The sequence below is a fragment of the Stenella coeruleoalba genome (genome assembly GCF_951394435.1).
Source record: "Stenella coeruleoalba genome assembly, chromosome: 9".
NCBI lineage: Eukaryota > Metazoa > Chordata > Mammalia > Artiodactyla > Delphinidae > Stenella > Stenella coeruleoalba.
This window is the reverse complement of record NC_137155.1, coordinates 28958575-28985214: the sequence shown is the minus strand read 5'-3', so window position 1 is coordinate 28985214 and position 26640 is coordinate 28958575. Positions and strand designations below refer to the sequence as shown.

Here is a 26640-nt window from a genome sequence, read left to right as displayed (position 1 = left end):
GGTGGATCTCAATAAGAGGCTGGGGTTTAAGTAAAGCTTGACGGAAGTAAGATGTCTGGGGAAAGGGCATTACAATCAGAGGGAACTGGGGGTGGGAAAGCCCTAAGTTTGGAAACAAAGGTGGCTGGAGTGAAGTGAGCAAGAGGGAGAGTAAAAGATGATGAAAGAGGAGCAGCAAGGGATTGTGGGGGGAGGGCAGATCAGGCAGGACCTTGTAGAACACTGTAAGGACTTTGACTTTGACTGTGAGTGACATGGGGGAACTCCCTAAGAGGTTTTGAGCAGAGGAGTGACTCGCTCTGGCTTACACTATAAAAGGGCATCCTGGCTGTTGTGTTGTGGCTGTGTTGGAGGTGGCTAAGAGTAAATCAATTTGGAGACTATTCTAGGGATGCAGTGTTGAGGTGTTGCTGGCTTGGACCAGGGTAGTAGCAGTTGAGATGGAATAAGTGAAGGTGCTAGATAGGGCAGAAGGGGCTGGGGTGAGAGTGTTCTAGGTGGAGGAAACAGCATAGACAGAGGGCACAAAGGCAAAAATAAGGGCGCATGCTTGGCGAACTACAAGTAGTTCCTTAATGGAAGGAATGGTGAATGCTGGGTGTGTGGCAGGAGATGAGTCTAGAGAGGTCGTTAGATCTTACGCCAGGAGAATTTACTGTTCAGAAGAATCTTTAGCAAAGCATACTTCTGCCAAATCTCTTTTGCAAAAGGAATATTCATATTGGGTTAACTTCAAGGAATACTCATGGTGGCCATTGCTGGAACTTGCTAGTAGGGGTATACCAAGGGACAGAGGAGTATTCTCAGGAGGCTTAGCTCTTCCATCCTGAGAGGGCTAGAGCTCTAAGGGCATTGGCTATAACTGTCTGTCAGAAGAATCCTGGAGTAAATGCATGGACTACAGGCAGCTGGCTGGAAGAGGACTTTTCTGATCTGAGCAAAGATTGTGTAGTGTTTGCTAAGCGTTCACTATTGTGCCTAGTCCACTACCTCAATATTCAAGTTAGAAAATCAGAGATACTACTTCAGAAAAAAAATGTAAAACAGACATGCTTTTCAATAGCTGACTAGGTTAGCCTTATTATTTAATATACATATTTAGCTAATTCATTGTCCCAGTATCCTCCAGTAGTAAGGCATTTTCTAGTCCAAGTCTCACTGCTATGCATATGTACCTGGTGGCTGGTCTAAATTCCCTCTTTTCTGTAGTTGGAGTCTGTTTTTTCACCCTTCTATTCTCTTCAGAGATGGAGAATGATTGGCAATTTTGAGCAAATTGAGAAGGTGAAAATAGCACTTTGTGGTCAGGTCTGCACAGCCAAACTAAATTGTAGAATCAAAGTCAGTAACTGAACGAGGAGACAAAAAGAAGATCCTGTTGGGTGATGCTCTCGGCCTGAACCAAGATGACAGAGTAGAAGGACATACTCTCACTCCCTCTGCAAGAACACCAGAATCACAACTAGCTGCTGGACAGTCAATGACAGGAAGACACTAGAACTCACCAAAAAAGATACCCCACATCCAAAGACAAAGGAGAAGCCACAGTGAGATGGTAGGAGGGGTGCAATCACAGTAAAATCAAATCCCATAACTGCTGAGTTGGTGACTCACAGACTGGAGAACACTTATACCACAGAAGTCCACCCAGTGGAGTGAAGGTTCTGAGCACCACATCAGGCTTCCCAACCTGGGGGTCTGGCAACAGGAGGAGGAATTCCTAGAGAATCAGACTTTGAAGGCTAGTGGGATTTGATTGCAGGACTTCAACAGGACTGGGGGAAACAGAGACTACACTCTTGGAGGGCACACGCAAAGTAGTGTGCGCATCAGGACCCAGGGGAAGGAGCAGTGACCCCATAGGAGACTGAACCAGACCTACCTGCTAGTGTTAGAGGGCCTGCTACAGAGGCGAGGGGTGGCTGTTCCTCACCATGGGGACAAGGACACTGGCAGCAGAAGTTCTGGGAAATACTCCTTGGCGTGAGCCCTCCCAGAGTCCGCCATTGGCCCCACCAAAGAGCCCAGGTAGGCTCCAGTGTTGGGTTTTCTCAGGCCAAACAACCAACAGGGAGGGTACCCAGCACCACCCATCAGCAGTCAGGTGGTTTAAAGTTTTACTAAGCTCTGCCCACCAGAGCAACAGTCAGCTCTACCCACGACCAGTCCCTCCCATCAGGAAACTTGCACAAGCCTCTTAGATAGCCTCATCCACCAGAGGGAAGACAGCAGAAGCAAGAAGAACTGCAATCCTGCAGCCTGTGGAACAAAAACCACATTCACAGAAAGATAGACAAGATGAAAAGGTAGAGGGCTATGTACCAGATGAAGGAACAAGATAAAACCCCAGAAAAACAACTAAATGAAGTGGAGATAGGCAACCTTCCAGAAAAAGAATTCAGAATAATGATAGTGAAGATGATCCAGGACCTCGGAAAAAGAATGGAGGCAAAGATCGAGAAGGTGCAAGAAATGTTTAACAAAGACCTAGAAGAATTAAAGTACAAACAAACAGAGATGAACAATACAATAACTAAAATGAAAACTACACTAGAAGGAATCAGTAGCAGAATAACTGAGGCAGAAGAACGGATAAGTGATCTGGAAGACAGAATGGTGGAATTCACTGCTTCGGAACAGAATAAAGAAAAAAGAATGAAAAGAAATGAAGACAGCCTAAGAGACCTCTGGGACAACATTAAACGCAACAACATTCTCATTATAGGGATCCCAGAAGGAGAAGAGAGAGAGAAAGGACCAGAGAAAATATCTGAAGAGATTATAGTCGAAAACTTCCCTAACATGGGAAAGGAAATAGCCACCCAAGTCCAGGAAGCGCAGAGAGTCCCATACAGGATAAACCCAAGGAGAAACATGCCAAGACACATAGTAATCAAATGGGCAAAAATTAAAGACAAAGAAAAATTATTGAGAGCATCAAGGGAAAAATGACAAATACCATACAAGGGAACTCCCAAAGGTTAACAGCTGGTATCTCAGCAGAAACTCTACAAGCCAGAAGGGAGTGGAATGACATACTTAAAGTGATGAAAAGGAAGAACCTACAACCAAGATTACTCTACCCAGCAAGGATCTCATTCAGATTCGATGCAGAAATCAAAAGCTTTACAGACAAGCAAAAGCAAAAAGAATTCAGCACCACCAAACCAGCTCTACAACAAATGCTAAAGGAACTTCTCTAAGTGGGAAACACAAGAGGAGAAAAGGACCCACAAAAACAAACCCAAAACAATTAAGAAAATGGTCATAGGAACATACATATCGATAATTACTTTAAATGTGAATGGATTAAATGTTCCAACCAAAGGACACAGCCTTGCTGAATGGATACAAAAGCAAGACCCATCTATATGGGGTCTATAGGAGACCCATTTCAGACCTAGGGACACTTACAGACTGAAAGTGAGGGGATGGAAAAAGATATTCCATACAAATGGAAATCAAAAGAAGGCTGGAGTTGGGCTTCCCTGGTGGCGCAGTGGTTAAGAGTCTGCCTGCCGATGCAGGGGACACAGGTTTGTGCCCCGGTCTGGGAAGATCCCACATGCTGCAGAGCGGCTGGGCCTGTGAGCCATGGCCACTGAGCCTGTGAGTCCGGAGCCTGTGCTCCACAACGGGAGAGGCCACAATAGTGAGAGACCCACGTACCACAAAAAACAAAACAAAACAAAAAGCTGGAATAGCAATACTCATATCAGATCAAATAGACTTTAAAATAAAGAATGTTACAAGAGACAAGGAAGGACACTACATAATGATCAAGGGATCAATCTGAGAAGAAGATATAACAATTATAAATATATATTCACCCAACAAAGGAGCACCTCAATACATAAGGCAACTGCTAACAGCTATAAAAGAGGAAACTGACAGTAGCACAATAAAAGTGGGGGACTTTAACACCTCACTTACACCAATGGACAGATCATCCAAACAGAAAATTAATAAGGAAACACAAGCTATAAATGACACAATAAACCAGACAGATTTAATTGATATTTATAGAACATTCCATCCAAAAACTGCAGAATACACTTTCTTCTCCAGTGCGCACGGAACATTCTCCAGGATAGATCCCATCTTGGGTCACAAATCAAGCTTCAATAAATTTAAGAAATTTGAAATCATGTCAAGCATCTTTTCTGACCACAACGCTATGAGATTAGAAATCAATTACAGGGGAAAAAACCGTAAAAAACACAAACACATGGAGGGTAAACAATACGTTACTAAATAACCAAGAGATCACTGAAGAAATCAAAGAGGAAATCAAAAAGTACCTAGAGACAAATGACAATGAAAACACGATGATCCAAAACCTATGGGAGGCAGCAAAAGCAGTTCTAAGAGGGAAGTTCATAGCTATACAAGCCTACCTCAAGAAACAAGAAAAATCTCAAATAAACAATCTACACTTACACCTAAAGGAACTAGAGAAAGAAGGACAAACAAAACCCAAAGTTAGCAGGAGAGAAATCATAAAGATCAGAGTAGAAATAAATGAAATAGAAACAAAGAAAACAATAGCAAAGGTCAATAAAACTAAAAGTTGGTTCTTTGAGAAGATAAACAAAATTGATAAATCATTAGTCAGACTCATCAAGAAAAAGAGAGAGAGGACTCAAATCAATAAAATTAGAAATGGATAAGGAGATGTTACAGCAGACACCGCAGAAATACAAAGCATCTTAAGAGACTACTACAAGCAACTCTATGCCAATAAAATGGACAACCTGGATGAAATGGACAAATTCTTAGAAAGGTATAATCTTCCAAGACTGAACCAGGAAGAAATAGAAAATACGAACAGACCAATCACAAGTAGTGAAATTGAAACTGTGATGAAAAATCTTCCAACAGGGCTTCCCTGGTTGTGCAGTGGTTGAGAGTCCGCCTGCCGATGCAGGGGACACAGGTTCGTGCCCCGGTCCGGGAGGATCCCACAAACCGTGAAGCGGCTGGGCCCATAAGCCATGGCCGCTGAGCCTGCGCGTCCGGAGCCTGCGCTCTGCAACGGGAGAGGCCACAACTGTGAGAGACCCGCATAGTGCAAAAAAAAAAAAAAAAAAAAAAAATCTTCCAACAAACAAAAGTCCAGGACCAGATGTCTTCACAGGTGAATTCTATCAAACATTTAGAGAAGACCTAACACCCATCCTTCTTAAACTCTTCCAAAAAATTGCAGAGGAAGGAACACTCCCAAACACATTCTATGAGGCCACCATCACCCTGATACCAAAACCAGACAAAGATACTACAAGAAAAGAAAATTACACACTAATATCACTGATAAATATAGATGCAAAAATCCTCAACAAAATGTTAGCAAACAGAATCCAACAACACATTAAAAGGATCACACTCCATGATTAAGTCGGATTTATCCCAGCAATGCAAGGATTCTTCAATATACGCAAATCAATCAATGTGATACACCATATTAACAAACTGAAGAATAAAAACCATATGATCATCTCAATAGATGCAGAAAAAGCTTTTGACAAAATTCAACACCCACTTATGATAAAAACTCTCCAGAAAGTGGGCATAGAGGGAACCTACCTCAACATAATAAAGGCCATATACGACAAACCCACAGAAAACATCATTCTCAATGGTGAAAAACAGAAAGCATTTCCTCTAAGATCAGGAACAAGACAAGGATGTCCACTCTCACCACTGTTATTCAACATAGTTTTGGACGACCTAGCCACGGCAATCAGAGAAGAAAAAGAAATAAAAGGAATACAAATTTGAAAAGAAGAAGTAAAAGTGTCACTGTTTGCAGATGACATGATACTATACATAGAGAATCCTAAAGATGCCACCAGAAAACTACTAGAGCTAATCAATGAATTCAGTAAAGTAGCAGGGTACAAAATTGATGCACAGAAATCTCTTGCATTCCTATACACTAATGATGAAAAATCTGAAAGAGAAATTAGGGAAACACTCCCATTTACTATTGCAACGAAAAGAATAAAATACCTAGGAATAAACCTACCTAGGGAGACAAAAGACCTGTATGCAGAATACTATAAGACACTGATGAAAGAAATTAAAGATGATACCAACAGATGGAGAGATATACCACGTTCTTGGATTGGAAGAATCAATATTGTGAAAATGACTATACTACCCAAAGCAATCTACAGATTCAATGCAATCCCTATCAAATTACCAATGGCATTTTTTACGGAACTAGAACAAAAAATCTTAAAATTTGTAAGGAGACCTAAAAGACCCCGAATAGCCAAAGCAGTCTTGTAGGAAAAAAGCGGAGCTGGAGGAATCAGACTCCCTGACTTCAGACTATACTACAAAGCTACAGTAATCAACATAGTATAGTACTGGCACAAAAACAAAAACATAGATCAATGGAACAAGATAGAAAGCCCAGAGATAAACCCATGCACCTATGGTCAACTACTCTATGACAAAGGAGGCAAGGATATACAATGGAGAAAAGATAGTCTCTTCAATAAGTGGTGCTGGGAAAACTGGACAGCTACATGTAAAAGAATGAAATTAGGCCACTCCCTAACACCATACACAAAAATAAACTCAAAATGGATTAGAGACCTAAATGTAAGACCAGACATTATAAAACTCTTAGAGGAAAACACAGGCAGAACACTCTATGACATAAATCACTGCAAGATCCTTTTTGACCCACCTCCTAGAGAAATGGAAATAAAACCAAAAATAAACAAATGGGACCTAATGAAACTTCAAAGCTTTTGCACAGCAAAGGAAACCATAAGCAAGAGAAAAAGACAACCCTCAGAATGGGAGAAAATATTTGCAAACGAATCAACGGTCAAAGGATTAATCTCCCAAATATATAAACAGCTCATGCAGCTTATTATTAAAAAAACAAACAACCCCATCCAAAAATGGGCAGAAGACCTAAATAGACATTTCTCCAAAGAAGACATACAGATGGCCAAGAAGCACAAGAAAAGCTGCTCAACATCACTAATTATTAGAGAAATGCAAATCAAAAGTACAATGAGGTACCACCTCACACCAGTCAAAACGGGCATCATCAAAAAATCTACAAACAACAAATGCTGGAGAGGGTGTGGAGAAAAGGGAACCCTCTTGCACTGTTGGTGGGAATGTAAATTGATACAGCCAGTATGGAGAACAGTATAGACGTTCCTTAAAAAACTAAAAATAGAATTACCATATGATCCAGCAATCCCACTACCGGACATATAGTATACCATATACCCTGAGAAAAGCATAATTCAAAAAGACACACGCACCCCAATGTTCATTGCAGCACTATTTACAATAGCCAGGTCATGGAAGCAACCTAAATGCCCACTGACAGACGAATGGATAAAGAAGATGTGGTACATATATACAGTGGAATATTACTCAGCCATAAAAAGGAACGAAATTGTGTCATTTGTTGAGACGTGGATGGATCTAGAGACTGTCATACAGAGTAAAGTAAGTCAGAAAGGGAAAAACAAATATCGTATATTAACACTTGTATGTGGAACCTAGAAAAATGGTACAGATGCACCGGTTTGCAGGGCAGAATTTGAGAGACAGATGTAGAGAACGAACGTATTGACACCAAGCTGGGAAAGTGGTGGTGGGGGGGTGGTGGTGGTGTGATGAATTGGGCGATTGGGATTGACATGTATACACTGATGTGTATAAAACTGATGTCTAATAAGAACCTGCTGTATAAAAAAATAAATATAATAAAATTCAAAAATAAAAAAAGAAAGAAGATCCTGTTGTTTTATTTATCCAAATAATGGCCTTATTTCTTCACTTTTCTTTGCCATTTAAGACTCAGTCAGTGAAATGAAGGAAAATATTTTGCTTACAGAAAACACCTTGTAAAGGCTCTCTGAAATCCAAGAGGTTTCTTTTTATTAGCTGTTGATGAGTGGATGTATTTGTATATTTGCATCCTAAGGAGTAATGAACTACAATAACAGAGTTAATTAATACTTGTGGTGCATGAAGATAAATGGTTACCCCAAGGTTAGTCTGAAAGGGGAGAACGGTGCTAATCTTATTCATCTTTAAGAATTAAGTGCATTGTAGATGCTATTTATAGATACCTGAGAGTTCATTTATATTTAGAGTAAAGATATTCTTTTTTACTGACACTGTGGTGCAATCTTATTTTCTGGAGATGTCAGTGTGAAATGATCTGGGATTTTGAGATAAATCCTGAATAAATAAATAAATGTATAGAACACACACACACACACACACACACACACACACACTCCTATATGGAATATACCTGTGGGAGTACAGGGCACAGGAAAGTTTTAATCTTAACATTTACAGTGGTCATTCTAATGATAAAGATGGTATCCATCAGATGAATAGCAGGGAACACTGACATAATTGATCTCCGCTACTTTTGGCTCCCTCTGGGTGGAATGAAGAAAGGATGTGCAAAAATGCAGTCTGGTAATTTTTGTGCTTATTTTCAAGGCTAGTTTAGGGGTTAGAGTTCTAGAATAGGAGCCAATTGTCATGAGGTCTTTTCTCAGTACTACCGGTCATTTTTCAGGCCATTTGACTTCTGAGTCAAATCTGTAAGGGAGATGTGAGAACTGCCACTTGCTCCAATGATAGTATGATTTGAGCATACAAACTTTCATGTCTTCGATGATAAATCAATTGAAACAGACTCTGCAGACTAGAATGATGCCCTAGTGGCATGGGAGATGATTAGCAATTTAGACAATGAAAGCATTTTATCATTGTACTATTTTTGGCATCAAAATCTTTTGTGCCCAATAATATTACTTACCATTTTAGGATTTAGGATTAAGCTAAAATCCCCCAAACTAGTACCTTAATGCACTGATATCACATGCACCTTAGAAGAGAATGCAGTTCTAAAGATTTCTTGCTTTTTATATATTAGTAGTGCATCAAAACACAGTGCTATATTGAGAAATGTTTAGACCATATTTATAAAGAAATGAAGTTCCAGCAATAGCCACTTTGAATACACCTTTGGAATTTCACGTCTGTATCAGAATGACTTCCATCAGTCTTCAGTTTGCTTAAAGTCAAGCTCCCAGGAAAACAGTTTCATTTCATAACTTCATTTGAGAAAATCCACAGCCCTTAATACTGACATGGAAATGTTGCTGTACAGCAGAAGACATAAGCTCAAATGCCTGGAATCACCATGCTCTGAGTATCTTTCCCTCTCCCTCCCTAATTAGGCTCTGGGAAAAGAGTGACTTTTTTTCTCTCCCCCACTGAGAAAGTTATTAGACTATTTTGGTCAAATCACCCAGAAGGAAAGCTTGGAAGTTCATGTTCCTTAGAGAGTTGTCAATTCTGCTAAAGAAGATTAAATGCCCATATCACACGTGTCATATCCTACAGCTAATCACAAGAAAGAGAATAAAATGTAGCATGGCCCGCGTCTAGGCAGCTACCACATATCAGTGCAGCCTAGGGGGCCTTTCAATTTCATGTGGTGTACCAGCCAAGATATTCACTCAAAAATAAGTAAGAACATCAAAAAGCCATTGTATCGCATCTTGGAATATTTCACAGTTTGAGCCCCTTGTGTAGGTCTGAAAAAAAAGATTTCTGAGTCGGGGGCAGAGGTATTTGATTCCTCTTTGATTCACTGTTCGCACCACAGAAGATGATTAAAGGCTCCTCGCTTACCTGTGAAGTTGATTTTCAGCAAGTAATCCTTGTACAACTTCTTCCCGTCCAGGATCCTCATGGCGTCGCAGAGCTTGGTGGTGTTGGGACAGAGGGTGCGCTGCATTTTGTGCAGGGCGTGGGCCATGGCGTACACCGCGTTCACCACGAACATGATCTTGGATTCTTGTTCGTAGTTGCTGCTGTCGATGGCCAGGTGCTTGTCGCAAGGGCGCCGGTGGTTGTGCTTGTTCTGGAGGCTACACTGGAACTTCTGCTCCCAGAAGTCCCGGAACCAGGGGTTGCGGTGGTTGCTGTAGGGGCTGAGGCTCTGGAAGTAGCGGTCGAACTGGCGGATGCGCTGGGAGGCTAGCTCCAGGGTGATGGCGCCGTCGGCCACGTGCTCGCTGCCCTTGACGATGCTCTCCTGCGCGCCCCAGCCGTCGCTCGCCACCCAGGTGAAGGAGGCGTTGGCGCGGCTGGCGGCGGCGATGAGCTCGCGCGAGTCGTCGCTGCGCATGAAGAGGACCACGACGCGCGCGTTGGGCTTCTGCAGGAGCTCGCGGATCACGCTGTCGTAGGACTTGCGGATGTTAGAGCGCCCCACCTTCTCCGCCGTGGCGATGCAGATGTTGCGCAGGCGGGCTTCCTGCTCGAACGCCTCGATCCCTGTCTCCCCGTAATCGCCCTCGGAGGCCACAGTGGACACGTAGGTCCAGTTGAAGAAACGCAAGATCTCGGCCATGGCTTTGGCCTGGTAGAAGTCGGGGGGCACGGTCCTGGCAAAATAATCATAGCGCGACTTGTCGCTGAGCTTGGCGCTGGTGGACGCGTAGCTTATCTGCGGGATCTGGAACAGCCTCAGCAGGTTGGCCACCTGGGGGAGGGAGACAGGGGAAGTACCATTTTTAGAAACCCGGAGGGAACTGACTGCACATGAAAGATAAAGGATAGCAGGCCTTTACCCAGCTCCCTTTTCACCTCTAGATCGCTAAGCTTTTCTGGACGCTTTGCCAGATACTTCCCTGGATTCTGTATTTGGAGTATTAGGGAGTAGGTCCCAAACAGGTAATTCAAGGGTGGGGAAAAGACAGAGAAATGGGAAGGGCACTCCTCTTTCTCTCCTAGACTTTATAATAGACGCTGGACCAGGATCAATCCTGTTCAGGTATCCCAGTGAGGTTGTTTTAAGTTTCTGGGGTCCTCTTATAACTCAGTCTAACAATGAACTACAGTGAATTGGCCCAATTAGGTTTTGAGACAACTTGGCTGCGGTTGTATAGAAAGAGGCTGGGTGTTGTCTAATTCTCACTTCCCCCTCTTTTGCTAAAAACAGCAGTCTCTGAAAGAGTTTAATTTGGGAACTGTATGCCACATGGACAGTCCACATTAGACATTTATTATCTAGGTTAAGACAAAACAAAAAAAAATCCGTTTTTTTTGGTGCATGCCAAATTTTAGGCATATACCTTTCTAAACTTCTGACGGGCTTGACCAACATTTTCTTTGCCTTTTCAACATTTTGTTTCTGTTTGGAGTATACGTAGTCCAAGGATACAAATGCTATTCTTATGATATTTTTGATTAAAAGGCAAATAAGGAAGTGTTGAGGACCTGGTCAAAAAAAGAACCATTTACTTTAAAATGTTTACTTATTTCGAATAAAGAATGTAAAATTGTTATTTACCTGTCAATAATATTTCACTGTTTTTATTTATTACAGAATAAAAAAGGATAGTGGCACTAGCGTATCAAGGAGCATTTTATACTTAGAGTATTTGTGAAATGTATACATTTTAAAATATATACACAGATTATATGTAAATCTAATAACAAGTTTGTTTTTGTTTTTCCTGGCTACCTACCTCATGTATTCTGAACATTTCTATCTTTTCACTGACTTTAGTTACATAATATACTAAGTGGACTTTAATTGGAAACAACGTTGAATGTTCCAATATACTCTATGCGTACTTTGAAATTCCCCTTCTGGAAATTGTGGTTTCAGGTTTATATTTGACGTGTAGGAAGCACAGCTTGAAATAAGCAGCTGTTAGCAAAGAGCACAAGTACTATCAAACAACTCACAGCTGAGTCCTGATTAATCATCATTTCACCTGGCACCAGAAACCAGCAGCCAAATTCATACACAGCCACGTGGCATGTTCTTAGAGATCGGGCCTGCTATTAAAACCAACCCTTAATGTAGCCTAGAGCTATCAGAAATGTTTTCCATATCTTTTCAAATCCTGGTACCTCTCACGTAACTACAAAGAGAACAGCAAGAAAATCTGGCGCCCTAGCACACAATATAATGCAAATTTAGGATCCAGATACTTTTTGCATTTGGTAAAGACTGTTTTTTAATATATATCCTAGGATGTGAGTGAATTTGGGGGAATGGAGGTGAGTGGATGGATGAAGGCTAGTATGCCATTTACTTTTTCTCTTCTCACGCCTAGACACCCTGAACAAAATGACCTCTATTGGCTCATTTGAACAGGGGGGTGTTGCTTGTTTACTTAGCCTGATTGAGATGGTGCTGAGCCAGCACTGTCAGCACTTCTGTACTGAGTACCTGGCTTGTTTCGGATGCAAGTACCACTGTGGCAGACGGGTGATAAGGGCCCTGTCTGTGCATGCGCTTGGCTTGATTCTGCAGTTTTTGGGTGACACTGGAGAGGCCATCTCTTCTGGATGCTACAGTTTTCTAATCTTCAGGTTCTATTCATCAGGACCTGAACCCCTCAGGGAGGCAGAGAATGAAAGCCCCTGAAAAATGCCCAGAGACAGCATTTTCTGGCATCTGGGAAACACAGTGAAAGGGTCCCAAACTGCTGGAACTTCTTTCTCCCGGAGGGATGTGAGTCATGAAAAGCTGCTGAAGAAAAAAGTTCTTGTCTTTTGACGGATAGGGTCCTGTGGCTTCATTCTACCCCTCCAGGATATCTGAGAACAATTTACAAACAAGGCAGACTGTACAAGACAGTGAAGTAACCATAGAATGATGGAAATATGGAGAAGATTCTCTGGGTTGCGAAGGAGCACAGTGAGCTGCAGCATGGGTGGGAAGATGGTGGGTTAGAATAAAACTGCAACTATTGCCATCATTTTAAGAGTAATTATCTGATATACACACTACTGTATATAAAATAGATAATACGGACCTACTGTATAGCGCAGGGAACTATATTCAATATCTTGTAATAACCTATCATGGGAAAAAATCTGAAGAAGAATATGTATACACATATATATCTGAATCACTTTGCTACACATCTGAAACTAACACAACTTTATAAATCAACTCTACTTCAATAATTAAAAGAATAGTTATATGTGTGTGTGTTTAATGAGGAAACTACAGCCTACTTTAGAAAAAGGAGGCATATTTAGTGAGCTAAACATGAGAATGGAACACTCATAAGTAAGTATAATCTCAATTGTATTACCTATATTAAATAGCATGGAGCAACCGTATAGTCAAAATTATGATGTTCAGAGTTACATTAGAAATACATGTGCTGCAAATGAATGATAGAACAAAGTGTTGAAGTCCTTTTGTCATGGTGAACTGTTCATTTTAAAACTAGTTTCCTTAGATTACAAGAGTAAAAATGCTTAATGTAAAAAGTAAATACTACAGAAATCAGCAGATTATAAATCTCCCTTCCTTTCCCTCCCTCACCCACCCCAACCTGATTTCTAGAGAAGAATAAAGTTCTTTGTTTGGTTTGTGCATTTTCAAAATGTTTATACTGTTGTAAAACCAGTTGCTAATGTACTGGGTATTTATGTGTATATTTTCTCCTTTGATATTCACAACTGCCTTTTATGATGAATATTGTTTTCTCCATTTTAGAGATGCACAAACTGAGTTCTGCTAGATGAAGAAGCTTGTTCATAATGATAGGATTAGAAAGTGAGGGCAAAATCAAGATTCAGAAGCAGGTCTTTTGACCTTAAGGACCCCGGCTGTCCTCTCATAACCTCCTGTCTGCTGCCTTCTGTGTGACTTCGAATCTGAGGTCTGAAACACAGAAAGACAGGAGGGAGGAACCGAAGCAGTGTTGTGGTTTCCTCCATGGATCACCTAATTCTATTAGGAGCTTCGTTTTTAACATAAAACTTAAAACTAGGGTTGGGGGATAGCCAGATAATTGTCAGCTGGGTGTTTCCTGTGTCATTTGCCTAAAAACTGGGTGTCTGAAATGTTCCTGACTTACTTTACTGGCCATATGGTTTCTTCTGTGAAACCATGAAGAAATAAGGGGACTCCTACATTGGACATCATTTTAAAAATAAAAGATTGTTTTAGGATGGGGAAATAATGTGGATGTTTGGCAGAAAGTTACCCAATTATAGTTTTAGTAGGAGTGGAGGAAGGAAAAAAGATCTAGTTATATCCTTTAGGAAAAAACCACTTGAAAAGTTGAGATATACTTCTTATGGTTAGAAACTCTAATAAAAAGGTATCTAGCTTAAGAGCAATATGAAGACTTAGAAAATAATTCAGACAAGACATAATAGTCTCAATAAGACAGAAGAGACAAGACCTCCAAAGAAGTCACTGGGTTGCTAGGCTCCAATGGGGCGTTTGAATGTTGAAAGGACTAGTGAGAGGATGAAACCTGTAGGTGTGTTAGGTCCTGGGGCAGCCTCGTGGACTACGTAAAAGATTGGCAGGAACCTGTGAGGATTAGGGAGACTAAAGCACAGAATGTGAAAATAGAGTGATTTTTGTTGTTATTTTTTTTTAAATTACATTTTTGGAGAAGGTGTGGTGAGAAGAGATAGAATCGCTGGATGAGAGAGCTGGTTCCACAAGAGTGAAAGAAAGACACTGCCCAGTGTCTTTCTTGCTCTTAAGTGAGAATGTTTCCTAACCTGGAAATGGTGAAGCAAATATATGAAAAAGTTCTCTCACACCCAAGTAGGAGAGAAGACCAAAAGAGAAGCCCATAATCAATTAAGTTTGCCTCCAGTCCTGAGTTCTGGAAGATATTGCAGATTAAATTAGATAATCATTATTAATAATTTCTGAGAAACCAATAACGGGAGGACTGTCAGAGGGTAAAAATGGAGGAGTAAGGGCAAATTCAGCAAGTATAAATCAGGAATAAATATAAATCAATAACCATGATACAGTTTGGTAATTTTCTAAAATAGACTTTCCAGTAGAGAGCAAGCAGGAACTTAGAAATGAACAAGACAGTTACAGGGAATCAGCATGGATTCACTAAGAATCAGTTTCACTAGAAATGAACAAGACAGTTACAAGGAATCAGCATGGATTCACTAAGAATCAGTTTCACTAGAAATAAACAAGACAGTTACAAGGAATCAGCATGGATTCACTAAGAATCAGTTTCACTAGAAATAAACAAGACAGTTACAAGGAATCAGCATGGATTCACTAAGAATCAGTTTCACTAGAGTCTTTTTTTTTTTTTTTTTTTGCCGTATGCGGGCCTCTCACTGTTGTGGCCTCTCCCGTTGCGGAGCACAGGCTCCGGACGCGCAGGCTCAGCGGCCATGGCTCACGGGCCCAGCCGCTCCGCGGCATGTGGGATCTTACCGGACTGGGGCACGAACCCGTGAACCCTGCATCGGCAGGTGGAGTCTCAACCACTGCGCCACCAGGGAAGCCCCTCACTAGAGTCTTTTCAACATTAGTTGAACCATTTAGGGAGGAGTTGTAGCCATGGCCTGTGACTTCAACAGGTATTGGTGACATTACTTGGACTCTTGTGAAAAAGGGAAAATGATAGGAATTGGATGAAAAAGTTAAATATACTAAAAGAGAACAGCTTGGAAGAAAGTCTGTATGAGGTGGTCAAGTGAGATTACATTTTTATCAATGACTTTGGAAAAAGATATAACTAAGCTATAAGATCATTACGTTTTAGAGTTAGAAGAAGCCATGAAGATAATCTAAGCCTTTTGCTTTATAGGTGAGGAAACTGAAGCTCACAGAGTGAAGTGAATTTCCAAAATTTACACAACCAATAAGCAAAAAGTTAAGATTAGAGCCCAGTCTCTTGATTTTTCCGAAAGTCTTGTCTCCTTCTCTGGCAATAAGGTAGTATTACATAGGGAGAGATGTATATTTGTGGATTTAAGTTAAAATTACACAAGTGAAGAAAGGCTAAGAAAACTAGGGAAAAAAATGAGGAAACACATGCAAAGTTGAATGTTGCAAAAGTCCACCAAAAATCCAAGGGGGCTAAAGTCAAAGAGGGATTATTAAGCGGTTTGCTCTCTTTATATATGAATTTAGATCTGTTGTAGATATATCTTTTTTAATCCTCATAACAATCTTATGAGGCTGATACTACCATTATACCATTTTACAGATTGAGGGACTGAGGCACAGAGCACCTAGACTGAAGAGCCCCTAGGTGATAGAGACAGGATCTGATCCCAGGCATCTGACAGTATGCTCCACTTCCCACACTTATTCGATCCATTCCGTAATTCAAGCTCTTAGCCTCTGCTGTATGGGATTCCTCTGATTACAATATAGCAACGATATATTTCAAGTTATAGTATGTCTGTCTTTTTTCACTTCTCAAGGCACTAACTCCTTGATTGGAGGACCACGAGCAATCATTCCTTGTTATCAAAAGTATACTTTTTCGGGCTTCCTTCGTGGCACAGTGGTTGAGAGTCCGCCTGCCGATGCAGGGGACACGGGTTCGTGCCCTGGTCCGGGAGGATCCCACATGCCGCGGAGCGGCTGGGCCTGTGAGCCATGGCCGCTGAGCCTGTGCGTCCGGAGCCTGTGCTCCGCAACGGGAGAGGCCACAACAGTGAGAGGCCCGCGTACAGAAAAAAAAAAAAAAGTATACTTTTTCATTTGTCAGTCTATACTTTGAGATGGTTCCATAGACGTTTGTTTACTGACTGACCATCTAGAGAGGTAAGAACAGTTGTCTAAGAAACCAGGGGACATTTCAGCTGGGAGTTTGAAAGCTTCGAGCTATAAATCTCATGATCAGGTTTGGCTTTATGATTTATGTGAGAAACACCAAGACCTTACGGCAGAGCCTGTTGTTTCCTAGGGCCCGAGAAGCCACATACAAGTTTTGCAGACACCGTAGCGTGTACTATAGTTTTATGTTCAGTGTTCAAACACCTTGGGGTATCCACTTTCTGAGTGGTTTGAATTTATTCCAGACTATGTAGTGCAGTGTTTTCACTGTAACCTCTCAAGTCACAAATGTATTCCTTTTTTTTTGACTCGAGGAGAAATGCTTAAGGTGCTAGGCTTGGCCGGCTACTAGTACATTTTCCAGTAGATGCTATGGTCTGAAATGAGTATGTTTGTCTTTGTCCCATTTTCACGGTTTTAAGCTGGAGTTATTTAAGATGGCTTTCACCAGCAAGAGTTGTCCACCAAACCCATGGTACACGCTGTTGAACTTCTGCTACCATTTTCCCATGATTTTCCCCTCCAAATGAACTCAACTCTATATAGTTTCTCTATATAGTTATTTCCTCAAATCTATGCGCCTTTGCATGTGTTGTTCCTTGTGCTTAGAATGACCTTTACCACTTGTCTGTTCAGTGAATCCATTCAAGGGCCCCTTCTCTGAGAAACCTGCCTTGATTTGTCATTTCAGGCCAAGTTGTGTGCCCATCTTCTGAGACTCTGTCACTCCTTTATGTATTTCCCTCATGGCACTAATCAAAGTGTATGGTTACTTCTAGATCATTCACTAATTCCTCTACTGGAGTGAAAACTCTGAAAAACAGGGAATGAACATTGCTAATCTCTGTTTCCTCGATGCCTTGCAGAGAGATGCTCCATATTGTTTGTTAAATAAATGAGTTGATAGCTTCCTGGTCTTTCATGTGACCTCTCCTAATTGCAAGGATAGCTTCTGTGGGAAATCCCCCGCCCCCAAACTAGCTACCCACCAGCAAGCAATGTAAAGCTCCTCTCAAATACTACCTATAAACAATATTCTGTGCTGTGTGGATCCTTCATTAATCCTTGTCAAGTTACCAAAATGAGAGGACACATAGACAATTGGCTTAGATCTTGAGGTAGCTGAAGCAAAGGTTTTCATACCATTAAAACCAATTTCTCCAAATTGTCTCTGCATAACTAACTAGGAATATACAAAAGGAAGTCAGTATCACCCCAATGGGATCTGGACATTGCACCAATTTCTCCAAATTATCTCTGGGTAACTAACTGGGAATATACAAAAGGAAGTCAATATCACCCCAGGGATCTGGCCATTGCACCAATTTCCTTTGAGCTACAAAGGTGCCTTTTTGTCTTAAGGAAGACGAACTAAGGTCTTACCATGGAGCCTTAGTCCTCAAACCACATAAACCTAAAGTAGGAGTCATATAAACATATACCTAAGGGAAGACTTCATCAGATGAACGCTTACTAGCTCTGCTGATAAGGTAAGGTTTTTCTGGAGACAAATGCGTTATGTACAAGATACGTAAGCAACCAGACGCACTCAGCCCTCACATCAGTTGCTCAGTTCTTATTCTTTCTTGGGAATGTCTTTCCCGTAATCAGTAGCAAGCTGTGAAGTGATGCTACTGTAGGCATCCAAACCATCCTTATTCACCGTTGGGAATTTTGAGTTAAAGACCACTTTATTGGGGAGTTTTACTTCTCCTGACATTTTTTAGCAAGTCACAGGGACTCTTTAGAATTCCAGGTGTCATGCTTCATTTCAGTGATGCTTTGATCATGGGGAAAAAAAGAATGTAAACTATGGGAAAGAGCTCGGCTAGTCTATTCTTTGAGGTTGTGGAAAAAGAGAATGTGAATTGGCAAATTCAGAGTCACCTGTGAACTCCCACATCCTGGGGTCACTCTTCCCATTCAGGTTATCCATGGTGTATCCATTTTAAACGTGAGTGTCATGCCTTCTGTGGTGACACAGTGCCAAACATTTTTTTTTCAGCAGAAGACAAAAAGGCGTATGTACGTCTAGTGTCCAGTAGAAATAAGTTTCGCACTAAGGTGATTGTCCAAGAAACATGCTATCTGCAAAGCTGAACTGTATACATTTGAAAAATAAGCCGTTGCTGCTGTCCTGGGAATTAGGAGACTTGACAATAAGGTCCATGGGCTTGGCTTTGCATTCGACGCTATTCCCATATCGCTTTGGGGCTGTTTTCTAAGAATAAGCCTACGCCTTTAATAGTTTTGTCACACATGCAGTGCTGATTGTTTTGTTTCATTCTTTTAATTAAGTGATTATTTATAAGCCCGGAAGAGTGCTGTACAAATTCGACTGTACTTTAAACCATCTGCTACCTTAGAACCCACGTTATTACCTAAAGCCAGTTCTAAAAGTTGTGATGGGAAGAGACCTCAGTGACCCTCCTGTTCAGATTGATCAAGCGGCACTGTTAGCTGTACCAAATCCCAGATTGGCTTGGATTTTAAACTGAAACTGGAGGTGATGTGTTGTTGAGAAACTGCCTGAGGAATTCAAGCTGTTCCCATCACATGAGTTATCTGCCCATAAAGGATGCCAATCATATTGTTATTGCAGAAAGGATTAGTCACTTATTTTTTGGACCACACTGCCTACAGCACATCTGGGAATATTTTACATGAAAAGAGTTGACTGGAGCCCATGTTTGAAGGTCAGAGATTAATCTGGATTTAGGAAATCATGTAATGGAGGGTAGCAAATGCCAGTTTTCTCAGTTTAATCTGCAGAAGCCACTGATTCTTACATGCCATGAGCACAAAAAATGCTCTGGTCAAAGATTTACACTGCTATTCCCATTAATGGTATGACTCAGTCCTGATGATTTTGCAGGGACGTTCCAGACAAAGGACTCCTTAGTCATGGCAGAAACCTTCATAAATGGCTTTCAGTAACCCTGATTTCTATCCCTCCCTTTCCTGAAATATTTGCACTCAACACCTGTGGTCTGCAACTCAGATAGGCAGACACTTTCATTTTCTTCCTTTGTGACAAAGGACTTTATGAATAGCAAGGTTAGCCATTTTGGTGTTCTCATCGCTTATCACTGAGGCTGAACTGCTATGCAGACCATGTAGGATCCCTTGGATCACATTTTTCCGGGAGACTGGCATCATCAGACATGTCAGGTTTCTCATCGTAAGAAACGCACGTTCGACAAGGGTCTGTCTTCCATCTCAGGAATGCCTTTGCTTCCAGCTAGACTTAGCAGGTACTTAGAACGGGAACGAGATGGTATTTTGCCCACTGAATCAGCCTGTATCTGCTCTTTGCTCCTTTTCCCCCCATGAATTAACTTTCAAGAGAAATCATGGAACTGAACGGGCTTGAATTGCAGTCTCTGACAGTAAGATCAGGTCTGTGGCATATCTGGTCCAGTGTGCATTAGTGGTTGCCAGTGACACCTGAGAAACAATGACTCCAGGGATAACTTGACACCAACAGACCTGTTAAGAACGCATCCTTTAGTGCCTTGGATGTTGATTTTTGACAATGCCTCTTGAGGATTTAACAGAGCCACAGTTAACTAATCCCTATTTTTCTGTGGCCCTGAAGTCCCTTGTATAACATAATATGATAAATTTAGTCCTATCAATAAAAAGGCACTCCTATCCTTTTTGACTGTTAACCAAGGTCCAAAAGCTGTTGGGTAAGCGTGGGAAGAGCTAAGGGCTGTAGCTTAATTTAAAAAAAAATGATTCGTATTTATTTCTGTGTTCCTTTGCGATAATTTAGGGCAGAGGGCTGTATACCATATTATTTGTAGCAAATAGAACTATGTCATTCATGGTTTTCCTGTTAACTGTTCATTACTTCAACAGAACTGGCAGGTACAAAAGCAAGTGGTATAAGCATTCAGTGCCTAGGACTGGAATCAAACCAGCCCCTTCTCTCACTAGCGGCATGAATTTAGGCAAGTTATTTTAATTCCTTAAGCTTCAATTTTCTCATCTGTAAAAAGGGATTAAGTAGTCTCTGGTTTATGAATTTATTTAAGGATTAAGTGATAACATATGTGAAGCACTTAACTCACTGGCTAGCACATAGTTAATGTTCAAAAAGTGTTGGAGGTCATGAGAATGGCTAAGCCAGCAATCATTCATTCAGCAAACTTCAATCAGTGCTCGTTATACAAGGTGCTATTCTCAAATTTAGGTTGTCCTAAGCTGAGTAATGTATCCCCACTATCTCCTAGGAAGTTGTAGTCTCTTGGGGACAAAGAAACATAACAAGGATAAAATTTTGCGATAACTGTACACGTACTTATACTAAAACACAGGTGAAGGAGCACGTTCAGGTGAGTCATGGCAGGCTCCCATGTAGAAGTAACATTTAGACTTGATCCTGAAGAGAAAGTGAACAGTTATCAGGCAGAGGAAGGGAGAGGAAGTTTTCAGGCAGAAAAAAGAGCACAAAGACAGAGATGGGCAAATGCGCTTTTGCTTTAAGAGCAGCAAACGGTTCAATATTATCAGGGTACCCAGTGCCCTGTAGGGATTAGCAGGGTGAGGAAAAATAGAAGGACTGTGGCTGCACTGCTAAGTTTGTTATACGCTATGCTAAAGAGTTTGAATTTTTCTTCTTTAAGAGATAAAAAAGACATTAAAAGTTTTAATTAAGGGAAAGACATGACCACAATTATGTTCTAAAAAGGCCACAGTGGATGACATCCAACTTGAAAAGAAAGAGTCAGGGCAGGGTAATCAGATGGACGACATATTCATTCTGACTCAGGCTGTGAGTTCTTGAAGGCCAGGGACCTTGTAATCCCAATAACAGTGAGTCAGTTAATAATAGAAAGGACAAGAGCAGAGGTTTAAATAAAATTTGAGTCCACTCAAAACCATTTATTTGGTTGGTGGTAATTACTCAAGTACTCATGTCTTAATTTGTTCTCCTGTTTGTGTCATTACAGGTCACCTTGAATTCTTCTTGGAAAGAAGAAGGTCATAAATAATTTTCATCCTTGGAGACTATAAAGAGGCTAACGAACTTTAAAATTCCTGGAAGCATCTCAGAAAAAAGAGCTTGAAGCCTTTCTTCAAGCTGGAAACAAAAAGTGAGAGCCAGATAAGTAAACTTTGATAACAGTTGAAATTCACTGGATGGTACCAACCTGTCTTTATTGTCGCATTTCTTTAAATCTTGTATAAACAATATTCCTTAACACGACTGTGTCAACATAGGTAATATGTGCTTAATGCACATGGTGGTTTTATTTCGATGGAAAGTTACTTTTTTGTAGAAAAATTCTGAACAAATTGTAGATTACGTGTTCCATCACATCTGTTTTCCACACTGGGAAAGCTTAACTGCATGGTTTGTATCCTCTGAGGGCTCATTGTGAACCTAATGGCAGCTACCCAAATTGTACGCACAGTGCTTGGGAGGGGCCGGCTAGCCCCTGGGATGTGTGCCCTGCAAATTCGACCCTATTAAGTGATGGCGAATGTCTCAAGATGCTTTGCCATTCTGACCGCTTGGAAGGAAATCTGGTCGGTGTTTGGAACGTAATTTTTGAAGGTGTTCTGCCTATTGTATTTTCCCCTGTGTTACAGTTCCCTCTGCGGGAATGTAAAGTCAAGGAGCTGGCGTGAATCAAGACTTTGTCACTAGTAACAGAGGGATTTCCATAATATACCAGGTGGTGATGTCAAAAATAGCGACAGCACAATTTTAGTGTTCAAAGTCCCACTACTATCCCGCCTGGGGTAGCAACGTTTACTTAGAGTTTACTGCAGGTGTTTTTGGGACATATTCTTAGATTTTCCAAGTCCACTCATTGGAAAAATACTCTGTAAGTTTTCAACTGCATTTTTCTCAGACCAGTAAAAGCACTTCTATTACATTAAATCAATGGACTTTAATTATTATAAACTGCTAAGCGTTGGCTCTTTGCATATTGAAATACTGAGCCTGGTACATATTGCTCCATTAAAAAGACACATATTTAATGGTGATTCGGAAAGAGAACTTTGTATTGTTAAAGCAAAATCACGACTTTGTTTTAACTGAACGTGTCAGCAGTCCTACATTGATGAGCTTACTGATTAATCTGTAATCATATTATAAAACACTTGCTGATCTTTCAGGAATGCCTGTGTCCCTTGGTTTTTATCTCATGACCTCCATCACAGATGTGTGACCACCACAGAAGCTGGTTCTCAGCCATGGGCCATTCTATTGCCCTGTGGACAGTAGTCCTGAGAATAACCTCTTGTTTTTCACGAGTAGTTTCCAAATAAACACATGACAGAAGGAGAATTAATTAAGGAATAAATTAACTCCAAAGCAAAGGAGAAGAAATAGTGCATCTTAGATAATTACATCTGGCGAGAAATTTCTACAATGAAAGTGTTAACAGAAACATTTTTTTCCCCTTAGCTATTGTATTTTTAATTTTTGAATTTAATTTTTTTTTAACGTCTTTATTGGAGTGTAATTGCTCTACAGTGTTGTGTCAGTTTCTGCTGTATAACAAAGTGAACAGCTACACGTATACATACATCCCCATATCCCCTCCCTCTTGCGTCTCCCTCCCACCCTCCCTATCCCACCGCTGTAGGTGGTCGCAAAGCACAGAGCTGATCTCCCTGTGCTATGCAGCTGAACAAAAGCATTTTTGAATTGCTCTTGCTGTTGCCTCTCTCTCTGTGATAAAGTCCTTGAACAGCATTGCCCTTTTTTGGAGGAGGAGAGCAGGAGCAATGGAAAGAGTTTTCAAAACATCAGCTTGGTGAGATTGCTTTTGCGTGAAAAGTCTGGGAAGAAAATAAAAGATTCTATCAGAGATAACTGTTGATTCGGGTTTTTCTGAAGCTTAGACTACGTGAGGGGGTGAGGCAGTGTCGGAGGCAAGCTCTCCGGATTTTAATGTTGTAAAGTGGTAGAAGCTTGAACTTGGTGTTTGACCTTCATGAACCTCAATTCCTCTTGGAACTACTCCTCTTGCACTGCAGATGTTAAAAGTTAAAAAAGCTAATAGATAATATCTACTAAAATGTTTAATTCTCATTATGTGTGGACCACTATTTATTTATTTATTTTTTTACTGTTTTTCGTGTATTTTCTCATTTAATTCATGCAATAGCCCAGTGAAAGAGGTACTATTCATATCTCAGTCTTAGACATGAGGAGAGAGGTAATGAAGGATCAAATAAATCTGAGGTAGTCTGCATCCGGAGTTGTAATCACTGAGCTGAACTTTTTTAAAAAGGCACGGTAAAAATATGTAGTTGTATCCGTGCTGTGATTGTTGTATTTGCAATATTAAACTCATTAAAGGCAGCTCTCAGTTTTACTTTTCTAGTGATAGAGACACTAAAGATAGATTGGTAAATGGATTTCTAATGCTGTCACTCTGCTTTTCTTAAGTACAGGATCATGTTTCCTTCTCTTTTGTGTTAGCTCCAAGCGTGTTATCTGGCCTAGTCAACACTCTGCACATTCTTTATGTGGAGAGACTGCAGAGAGCTTGATTAGAGTAAGGATGGGGCTCTAACCTAATCTGGAATGGCCCTGGCTGCCCAGCTATGCTGAGTCTCGGGTAGTTGTCTCTGGGAATTGTCAGTCTAAGGACAAGTGGAGTGGACCGCTTGCTACTCTCAGATCAAAGCACCTTTTGTGGCACGCGCGTAGGCAGTGGAGGTGGGGAGGGTGGGGGGACTTTTGTCCCACAAGCTCACTTTGCTACATCATCTGGCTTTTGTATCAAACACAGTTTTCTGTTGTAGGAAAATGCTGATTTTTCATTTACTGTCTTCCAGACTGATCTAGAATAGGTAGGTCGTGGTTGTGATCTGCAACCCACGTGTGATCTGCAACACGTGTGACCTGCAACACCCATCCCTAAAGATTCATTTAGGGATGCCTTCTGGTCATGCAGCAGGATATCATTCTGTTAGCTCTTTCAATTTGTTCAAAAAGCGTTTACTCTCAACGTGGTAGAGGCATTGTCTTTGGTGCCCTCAACACAAAGACAAAAGATGTGGTTCCCAAACTCAAGTAGCTTCTAGTTAGGTGGGAAAATAGATATGCAAAGGAATAACTCTGGTTAATAAGCTAGTAATGGAAGTGTGTGCTTAGGTCGTGGGCGCTTGGGCAACGTTTCTCAAAAGGGATAGTGTTTGAGCTGAGAACTGAAGGAGAGAAGGGTTTGGCAAGGCCTACGGACAGCTGAGGGACAGTGCATTCCAGGTGGAAGAAACACTGGTCTCCTTTTTTGGAAAGAATGAGCAGGTAGTATACATCGGTAGACGAGAAAGCAGCTTTCCAGGGACACTTCAAAGGCAGGCTTTCTGTTCGCACGGATCTAAAAGACTTTTTCCTCTTCACCTCTGTTCCTTTCTGCTCATTCTATCATTCTCTCTGGTCTCCTAGGACTTATGTCATCAGCTGATTCTCCGGTCTTACACTTGTACCTGTTTTATGTATGGATTTGATATTTCCTCATTTGCTTATAGATGCCTCAGGGGCTTATAAGATGTCTACTATTTATAAATTTTTTTTATTGAAGTATATAGTTGATTTACAATGTTTCAGGTGTACAGCAAAGTGATATTCTTTTTCAGATTCTTGTCCCTTGTAGGCTATTACAAGATATTAATATAGTTCCCTGTGCTATACAGTAGATCCTTGCTGTTTATCTATTTTATATATAGTAGCGTGTCTCTGTTAATCCCAAACTCCTAATTTATCCCTGCCCCCCCTTTCCCCTTTGGTAATCCTAAGTTTGTTTTCTGTTTTGTAATAATATTTATAAATTTTACTTTGCATGCTCTCTGCTTCACATTACCTAGTGTCTACATATAGTGTTCTTGCTGAACCTAAAATATATAAGCTTAATAAATGCTTATTTTCTGATGAAAAATGATTTTATGAGTGCCCTAGTTGTAATTAGTACACAGTCGAGATGCTTGGTTCACCAAATTCACACAAATGCTACCATAATCAACTGAAGTAACAATTGATTGGACTTCTTCAAATTAATCCTGATGGAGGAGAGCCTGTAATTTATTTTGCTTCGTGTTTTAGACACTGCCTTTATAATCACTCATCCTAGTAGAGTCTTTTGCTCGAGCGCCGTATAATTATAAAATTAAGAAATGCCCTTAAATGCAACATAGTTCAGATACTGACATGTTGCTTCGGTCTCCTCAGTTACAGGCCAGCTTTTGTTTGAATAAACTCCAGTGACCGAGGACTCATTTCCTTACATCCTCGTCCTTCAGGACTATCGTTTCTTATAACTCTTCCTTATGTTGGCCATGAACATGCCCTGCTCTGAATCAGTGATTGTCAGAGGGAAAGGGGGATAACTTTGTAATTTGGCAGTGTATAGGAACATTATGGGATGTCACAATTTAGGGTGCTGTTGGCATACAGTCCAGCGGGGAGGGACCAGCGAGGCCGCTAAACGTCCTGCGATGCACAGGGCAGCTCCACGCAACAGGAGTGTCCAGCCCAGTCGTGATAACGTTGAGACACTCTGCTCTAGGTTAAATTTATTTATCCACAGAAAAACCATTCTTTTGCCCTCTGTAGTCTCCCTGATACTCGGACACAGCTAACCGTATGAAGCCTTTTGTAACCCCAAGTCCTTCAACTCTTTTTCTGACGCTCCTATAATAAGAACAACAGTTCACGTGTGACTCTTCCCCACAGCCTTTGAATGTAAAGGAGGAATGAATCATTGAGGGAGGGCGACGTTTAATACAAATTGACCAGTACAGGTCCACTTTCACACTGTGGAATTAGGTGGAGGAGGAATAATAGAGTGGTGAGTGTCTTTTGGGGCCGTTCTTTGTACCCCATGTAGATAAAATCTGGGAAACTTACTGCAAGGGATTTAGTTTGAGTTATTCTTCTCAGAGACGTGACGTGAGCCATGCGTGGCATGTCCAAATCCATGTCATGATAAATGACATAATGGCCACCTCCCAGGGTCAGGAGTTCCTGGGATGTGGCTATCGCTAAAAATTCTGAA

General features: G+C 41.0%; 2 protein-coding genes across 4 annotated transcripts in view; one reads left to right on the top strand and one right to left on the bottom strand.

Moving 5' to 3' along the window:
* Positions 1 to 26640, bottom strand: part of GRM3 (glutamate metabotropic receptor 3) — a gene marked incomplete at its 3' end in the record, with an annotated part of 104239 nt that overhangs the window by 72770 nt on the left and 4829 nt on the right. Inside the window, exon 2 of the mRNA XM_079931572.1 lies at positions 9700 to 10555. Within this exon, the coding sequence (XP_079787698.1) occupies positions 9700 to 10555 (856 nt within the window). The remainder of the gene's footprint in view (positions 1 to 9699; positions 10556 to 26640) is intronic.
* Positions 17884 to 26640, top strand: part of LOC307191450 (uncharacterized protein) — a 447023-nt gene continuing 438266 nt past the window's right edge. For all 3 annotated transcript variants that reach the window (XR_013829784.1, XR_013829785.1, XM_079931573.1), the window contains exons 1-2: positions 17884 to 18102; positions 21571 to 21714. The gene's annotated coding sequence lies outside the window, so the exon portion shown is untranslated. The remainder of the gene's footprint in view (positions 18103 to 21570; positions 21715 to 26640) is intronic.